We start from the raw sequence: 8,064 nt of genomic DNA on the forward strand, positions 1-8,064 counted from the left end.
TTGTTTGTCCCTAGAAAGGGTAATAATAACAATAACAAAGATTTTACTTTAACAATAACTAACAAACTTATGCTATGAAAAGAAGATGTGTACTCATCCAAGCAAGAATTCCCTTTACAAACGGCAACTATATTGCCAAACGACCACATGATAACTTGAACTCGAAAGTAATACGAAAGAAAAGAAGTTTAATATTTAAATATTAAATGAGGTGAGTGCAAAGTCCAGAGATCACAAAAATGCCAGTGACAAATACTAAGACAGCGTAAAAATATTTTCGAATATCGAAATTTAGTGTAAAAGAACAACTACCAAATGAACTTAGTTTGAATGTCTTACTTGCCTAGGTAAGTTTGTTTACGAAAATTTTGCGAAGGAAATCGTGCAATTGTACACGAAACATTATATTTGATCATGTCATTCTAGTCGAAAATAAATAATAATTGGACTGTAATGTTTCAAATTATAGGCTTTAGCAGCTTTACTCTCTAACCACTGCACAGCAAACATTTAGGTGGATGAAAGCTAAGCTGGCAATAATAGTCTGTCTGTAAACGTAGGAAATCTACCTGTCATAAATTTCAACTCATAAGGTAAAAATCTAAAGAAAATATCGAAATATCGACTATTCTTTTGGAAATATAGAGGTGAATTTCAATGAAGTCAACGACAGTCATGGATCGCATTCCCCCTTTGCCAAATGACTTGGAGGCTTTGATATTTGACTGTGATGGAACACTAGTGGACACAATGCCATTCCATCTACAAGCCTGGGAACAGATATGCGAAGAAACTGGTTTGTGCTTTTCAAAAGAGTATTTTATGGAAAAGGCAGGAGTACCTGGCCGAGAAATTATACGAAGTCTCGCACGAGCAAAGGGTATTCATCTAGATGTCACGAATATTTACAATAGAAAAAAAGCTTTCTACATGGAATCATTCAAGGGAGCAGCGCCCGAAAATTTGCCCATAACATGTGTCGTGAATTTTGCCATCGAAGCAAAAAGTAGAAACGAGTCGTTATTACTTGGAGTGGCGACTGGCAGTTCTCGTTTTCAGGTCGAAGAAGGTAATAAGTCGAAACGTTAAATATAGATAGTGCGAGAATTAATTTCAAAATTTTTTCTCATGTAGAAGAAAACGTATTGAAAGTACCATACGTTTTTACGTATTGCTGGCCTTTGTTCGTTTGAAGTTTGAACTGTTCAAAGTCCAAGATGATTCTATATCAGAAATGTACATCAAATTTAGCATGATAGTTATTGCTCATGGTTCAAACAAAACACTTACATTGTGCACTTAATCAGTTGAAATAAACCAATAATTATTTTCTTCAGTTCAAAAACACTCAAACTCTACATCAAACTAGTGAAAATTATTTTCGGAATGCAGGCGTTACGTGGGTGTGTAAAAACTTATGTTTTTGTTTTACCTTGATTACAAATTATTTGTTCGAGTTCTAGAAAGAAAATCAAAGTAAAAAAAAACACTTGAAAAACTGAACTAGACGAAAATTCGACAATGCTTCAAAAGTGTTTTCACTACCAAATACTAAGTATCTATAGACGATATATTTCCCTGGAGAGTAACTAAGTGTCACGAAAGAATGTTGGCTACAAGGATTATGGTCACCTTTTTAAATATTATTTATGGGATAAAACATCGCTCAGAAAACATATTTTTAATTTACATAATCAACCAATTGCTGCAATGGTTTGTCTGAATGGTAAAATTCCCTTTCGCCATGCAAGTACATTTTGCTTTCACTTAGAACAATTTTAAAAATTTTTAATCTACTCAAAAAATTTTAAAAGCAATTATTAAACAAATTAGTAGCTAAAAAGCATAACATTTCCCACCAAGATCTTTGACCTTTAAGATCAATTATCACAAAAGCAGCCTATCATATTTCAAAAAACAAATACAAAAAAAAATAATTTATTATATAAAAGAATATTTTACCTTGTCAAAGTTTTTATAATCATAAATGATATCCCTCAAATTGTTTAGTGCTAGAAATTGCTGGCCTTCGACAACTTTTCGATGTTATTGTTGGAAATGAAGACTACACAAGACACAAGCCAAGTCCTGATGCATTTTTAACAGCATGCGAAAAGCTGAAAGTAAAACCTGAAAAATGCTGGGGATTTGAAGACACGTAAGTTTAAATTTGCTTGTACTTTGGTAGAATTTCAAAACATTTGTACTACTTGGGGGAAAATACATTTATATTGAATTCTTCAAAACATTTGAGAGAATGAATTTTTAAACTTTTTTATAAAGGAATATTGGTCTGGAATCAATCGAAAAGGCAGGCTTCAATAAATCAATCGATGTTCGATTGTTAACTGGTTATCCAGCATAGACCAAACATGTTTCACGCAGATTACTGAAATCGAAGAAAATATTTTTCAAATTTATCATCAAATCTGAGGATAATTAAATGATGTGCTGAGCATCACAAAATAAATACTTTTAAATGTTATGTGGAATAAATCAATGCAATTGTCTGCATGCATACTAGAGACAAAACAAATGTGAAAATAAGTATTAGAAGTATTAGACACAATTTTAATAAAATGTTGTTGGTGACATGGTTAAGTCATGCTTGTAGATAAATTTTTAAATCAATAACAATCATGTTAAGTCTATATTTTTACATCACACAGGGATTTCTGTTGATGACATTTCAGGCTTCTTTAAACATGCTTCAAGATTTATAAGAGTATTACTGGAATCAGAAAGGTCACTTATCGACACTCGTCCTCTTTGTTGAATGAACTTTGCTACAGCCTCCAATTCCTCTTGAGATATGTAAATAAACTTTCCTCTGTCATCCACAACACCTTTGTAACAAAGAACAAAAACATTTTTTGAATCACTGCACTGTTGAAATATCACCCATTCAAATCCTTTAAGAAAGTATTTACCTGTTATTCTTCCCATTTCCTGAAGAACTTTTACTCTGTTTATTGCATCTTGAGTACGAAGGTTAAAGTGCGAAGCTAAATCTTCCAAAAGCACTACTTTTGTATCCTGAAGAGAAATCACTGGTATGAAAAATTTTTCATTATAAAAAGACTGAAGCCATTGAAAATAATTTTCCATTTTCATATTCCCAACTTACCTTTATATAGTCAATGAATTCTTGTAACAGAGATTGGGACTATATTGATGAATAGAGGGTAAATTAATCAAATATGCATTGAATGATACACATTTCTGGTCACTTTTCAAAACATGGTTTTCTTAAACTTGTTGTAAATGATTGAAGAAAAAATTACAACTATTTGTAACACTTAACAAAACTGTTAAGAAAGGGAAATTTCCCATATTCGTCTATACAACCATATAGTCTAAAAATTGTAAAATCTCCTTTGACAGAATTGAAAATTTCCACTTCACTGCATGTGTCCTGTTTTGATATTTCAAAGAGAAAATCTCAGATTGCTATCGATAAAGTTAAAATCACCTCTTCCTCTATCAGTTGTTCACCACTTCCTTCTCCTTCAACTGCAAAACTCTCTTTTAATTTTAAATATTCTTCATGTTCCAATCTTTCTTGTTCTTCTTTACGTTTTCTCTCTTCTTCTTCCTATAGAAAACCAAATCAGCATGGTTATGGACCAAACAAAACCAAACTTCTAATAGACATATATTTAGGACAATTTGATATCAATAGGAAAAATCATATAAAAAAATTATACCTCCTTCTCTTTTTCCTTCTTTCGAATTTTTTCAAGTCTCTTTGCTTCATCATCAAGCATTCGCTGACGTTGTTTTCTTTCTTCACGCTCATATTCCATTTCCTACATTACAACAAAAAAAAGTTAAATATGATGTTCAATAATTACTTCTAGACAAGTCTTGTATCGACCTCTCTTTGCGCTCTTTTTTGCCTTCATTTCTAGTTTTTTCATCTTCTTTGCACCAATCTTTCCTGTTGTTTCATTAGGATCAAATGGTAAACTTCCAAAGTCATCAATATCTGTGAAAAAAAAACAAGAATAATCATACAATTATATATAAGACTTTCTATTAACTGTTGCTCAAAACCTTCATCTTCTTCATCATCTTCAAGCTCTAGAACTCGGCGTCTCATCATATCAGCACCTCGCCTACGTCTATGTCCACCGACTCTTTCATTTTGAATGTTTCCAACATGTTGTTTATCCTTCTTTTCTGAATCAAAAAGCTGGATTTATCAAATAATTCATCATAACAGACCAAGTCAAGCCAGTTTATTAAAACATTAAAACCTATTCAGTTGTTTGCAATGCCAACTTCATAACTCAAAATTTATCGAAATTAAGTAAAACAAACGCAGTCTTAGGTTAGCGTATTGCCAATGACGAAAAGAAACCTTAAATAACAATTTTTTCCCTCAAGACTCCGTACATAGCACATTATACACAAAACAATCAAAAATCGTCAAACCATGAAGCAACTTACTTCTTTTCGCAGGTTTCACAAAGTAAGATGTAATAAAAAGAACAACAGCAATAATGGCAGCAATAGCTAGCCATATTCCAGCAGCTAACAGCGAAGGATCAGACATAAATAAGATAGTTATGTGGTTTCTGAAAATAATTTCCTAATCCGCAGCAATGTCAATGTCCTTCGATGACTCACTTGTACTTTTGTACTATATTCCATCCGCCACACTAACAATGCTGTTGATTTAGTGAGATCATTACGTTCATGCTTTAGTGTTAGATAAAAGTTGCACATATTGTAATTCTGGTTGAAAAAGTCAAAAATCAACCAATACTGTGGAGTATTAAAGTACTGTACAAGTCACTCCATATTTACATAAAGTTTTTACAAATATCTGTCACTAATTAACTTTTTCAAGCAATACTTCATCTAAACCACTGTATAACTAAACTTAAAAGATATTGCCCGGTATGTTTTTCACATAGTTACGTTAACGTTTCCTTTGCTCAAGGAGACAACAGTGTTGTGTTCTGCTGTCGTCGCTCAGCCAGCACCTTTAGATGAAAAAAAAAAAGAAATTCAGCTACCAAATAATTGCAATTTCTAATTGTTAATGACATGAGCAATTTCAACACATTTCTTACTTTTTATACCTGTAACAGTCTTCATATCAATTAAATATTTGTAAACATGACACACCATATATAACTACGATCCTATAAATTGCAACTTTTATGCTACTTTTTCAATGTAAAAGTTTTTCGCATGCTATGATAAAAATCATCTTCAACTGAGAGTTTGGTTAGATCAACAATCATCAACAACATACCATTATCTACGCTGATTTATAATCAAAATATCAAATGATTTTCTAGTGTTATGTATAACTATTACCTAGTTAAATTACTTGTGAGGTTTGAAACAAAAAATTGTTTTGACTTGCCCTTACCATGCGGTATTTCCTCAAAACAAGATCCTTTATCTGCAGTGGAGACAAAGGACCTTCGACACTGCCTTCTCGCTTCAAAAACACCTTCAGTAGCAAGAGAACAGGATTAGTAGAAACATTGAACATGGAAAACTGAGAAAATTTACTTTACAAAATAGATATAAAAAACTATCATTTCAATTTTGCTGTGCTAAAACTACTCGGAAATGCAAAATGATCAATGTTAACTAATGACTTCGGCTGACAAAGATAATTTAGACAAAAAATTATCAATAAAGAAATCAATGTTAAGAAATTGAGCGATAAAAATCATCCAGTTTGACTGTTCACCTTGTGTTCACCACATTCATATAGTGCAAGAGGATCGCCTGCTTTAAAGATGATTTCTACTATTCGATAATCACGAAGATAGCGCCTTGAATGTTTATTGTAAACAGGAAGGAATTTGATGCTAAAATAGTTAAAATGAATCAACAATTGAGATGTTTAGGAAAGGCGCTATCGAAGTTGAAGTATTCCTTCACATTCACTGAACTACATACATAATTTATTGTAATCATACAAAGGTCAGTGCTCCTGTTATGTGTTGTCATTTGCAAATGAAATTTAACCACATATTAAACTGCTTATTCTAGTTTTGATCACAGTAACTTACCTGTACATACTCCTGGGCACAGGGGGGTAAAATTCAGCTAGTTCATTGTAAACTATATCTAATATTCTATCTTCCATATAGCCATCACAATATATCCTCTAATTTGACCTTAGTAAAGATAAAAATAGGGAAAAAATTATAAGAAATTATAAGAATGCCTTGTTTATCATCTTCTCTTACCATTATCTAAAACTCCAGCAATCAAAATGCCTCCATCACAATTTAGGAAGGCACTACCGTACTTCCTGATATGCTGTAAAACAAATTATACAGATCACATAATTAATTTGATGTACATAATTACATTATGTAATTAATCATTAGCTATAATCTAAACCTTAAGTCCACTGAATATATGTTTCCCTTAAAGTTTGACATGTTTAGGATTTAAAACATGCAAGGTATTCAGGATCAATAATAGTGTTAAAGTCCAGTGCAGTTAGAACTATTCCTGAACCTTATTTGACCCAACTAGTCTGATGAAAATTTTTGTGATAATGTATGAAAGCTTTCATCCTTAATTCCATTTACCTCTGGTAGTACACTAACAGGATAGGATCCTCCACCTGTCTTAAATTCAAAGTTCCTTGACTCTCGAACATCCACAAATGCATTCAGCACATACGATCTAAAACCATGACTTTTGTGATTTGATTTCCAACAATTGCAATAACATTTGATAACTGCAATGTACCTGGGCAACAAGCTATCAAATGATTGTTTTTCAGTGAGCTGAGGTGTCATCTTATATCTACATTGCTTCCTCCCATTTCCTGGAGTCTTATACAAGCATATTGCAGCAACACTCGGAGGGCAATCACCCACAAGACGTCTTTTGATTCGACGAAATGCTCTGACTAAAAGACCTTCCTTTTTCTCGGTAAGCTGTAATTTTTAAGAAATGAATTGATATACATAGTTTACAATTGTTGGGAAGGATCAAATGAAAATAAATTACAATGAGCACACCATGGATGGCAAATGAAATGAATGAATGATAAAATCAACATGGGATGTTAAATATATATATATATTAAATTAACATAATAAATGATTCACTCCCAATCTTGTAGGATTAGCCAAACAATGAAAGTGACAAATACAAACTTTTACTTTATAATACTGAAGAACAGCATTATTGGAAATGATTAGGAAATAAAATTTTAGGACTAAAACATGACCACGTGAGATTGTTTCTAATTTAATATATTCGGTATTGCACAAACATTATCCACAAGCACAACTGACTGAAAGTTTGAAACAAAGTGCAGAAATACTTACTTTAGCCGATGGCTTGTATGGTACTATTTCCTGCTTTGATGCATTTTTCGAACCTTCCGCCTTATCGTCCGTCTCGCTTCTTTTTCTTTTCAAAAAACAAAATGGAAGGTGGTTCAACATTTTGTGCAAAATAGATTGTTTTGCACAATCTGATCCTCTTCAAAAACTAATTAACGGACTTTAAGAAAAGAATACGGCTCAAATAGTCGAACACTGTTTAATTTTTGACGCAGGAATAAACAATCCTTTTATTGTTAGATCTAAATGATCAGAACGTCGAGAGGTCGTTCAAATTTTGACAAAAACCGCCATTATTCTAGAATGTCCAATGAACATGGAGACTTTGAACGCCACTGATCTCAGTTAGTTACATTTATGGTTACATTCAACCCCATTTACTCATGATATGCAAATGTTTTAGTTTTGCAAAAGCGAAATTAAATTTCTATAGAAAATAAATCATCAATATTCATAAAACCGATCTAAACAGAAACTTTGCGACACACACACACATTTTACACAGGAACGAAAGTATTTATTTAGTCAAAGTCACAACTTTCCGTCTTTCAATGTTAGAACTAGCTGTGAATATGTGTATGAGTAATAAAATTATCATTCTTACAATAGAAAAATTTTTTTGACAATTTCCTCATCAAACATCAACAATTTGTTATTTTACGAATGTCAAAAATGCATTGCATACGGGGGAGTTTTATTCGATAGTCACAACAAACAATTTTTT

At 32.2% G+C, this 8,064-nt stretch overlaps 3 protein-coding genes across 4 annotated transcripts; 1 reads left to right on the forward strand and 2 right to left on the reverse strand.

Annotated features, from left to right (window-relative positions):
• Positions 1-12: 12 nt before the first annotated feature.
• On the forward strand, positions 13-2,601 carry LOC124443781 (fructose-1-phosphate phosphatase YqaB-like). Of its 2 annotated transcripts, none has more exons than XM_046994303.1 (4): positions 13-211; positions 646-1,069; positions 2,011-2,158; positions 2,284-2,601. In XM_046994303.1, exons 2-4 carry the CDS (start codon positions 658-660, stop codon positions 2,363-2,365), a joined length of 642 nt encoding a protein of 213 aa, XP_046850259.1. In that variant the 5' UTR covers positions 13-211; positions 646-657; the 3' UTR covers positions 2,366-2,601. The 2 variants fall into 2 exon arrangements, with proteins under 2 accessions (XP_046850259.1, XP_046850260.1); XM_046994304.1 differs by lacking the exon at positions 13-211 and adding an exon at positions 230-347.
• Positions 2,551-4,943, reverse strand: LOC124443783 (DDRGK domain-containing protein 1-like). The gene is made up of 8 exons (XM_046994306.1): positions 4,453-4,943; positions 4,057-4,182; positions 3,855-3,988; positions 3,708-3,809; positions 3,473-3,595; positions 3,128-3,166; positions 2,931-3,036; positions 2,551-2,846 (listed from the first exon to the last, which is right to left on the reverse strand). Exons 1-8 carry the CDS (start codon positions 4,556-4,558, stop codon positions 2,662-2,664), a joined length of 921 nt encoding a protein of 306 aa, XP_046850262.1. The 5' UTR covers positions 4,559-4,943; the 3' UTR covers positions 2,551-2,661.
• Positions 4,944-5,385: 442 nt separating this feature from the next.
• LOC124443782 lies at positions 5,386-7,651 on the reverse strand. Its single transcript, XM_046994305.1, has 7 exons — positions 7,323-7,651; positions 6,736-6,926; positions 6,573-6,669; positions 6,222-6,294; positions 6,042-6,149; positions 5,717-5,837; positions 5,386-5,470 (listed from the first exon to the last, which is right to left on the reverse strand). Exons 1-5 carry the CDS (start codon positions 7,440-7,442, stop codon positions 6,100-6,102), a joined length of 531 nt encoding a protein of 176 aa, XP_046850261.1. The 5' UTR covers positions 7,443-7,651; the 3' UTR covers positions 5,386-5,470; positions 5,717-5,837; positions 6,042-6,099.
• Between the last annotated feature and the right edge of the window lie 413 nt (positions 7,652-8,064).

This window comes from Xenia sp. Carnegie-2017, unplaced genomic scaffold (genome assembly GCF_021976095.1).
Source record: "Xenia sp. Carnegie-2017 unplaced genomic scaffold, XeniaSp_v1 HiC_scaffold_21, whole genome shotgun sequence".
Classification (NCBI taxonomy): Eukaryota; Metazoa; Cnidaria; class Anthozoa; order Malacalcyonacea; family Xeniidae; genus Xenia; species Xenia sp. Carnegie-2017.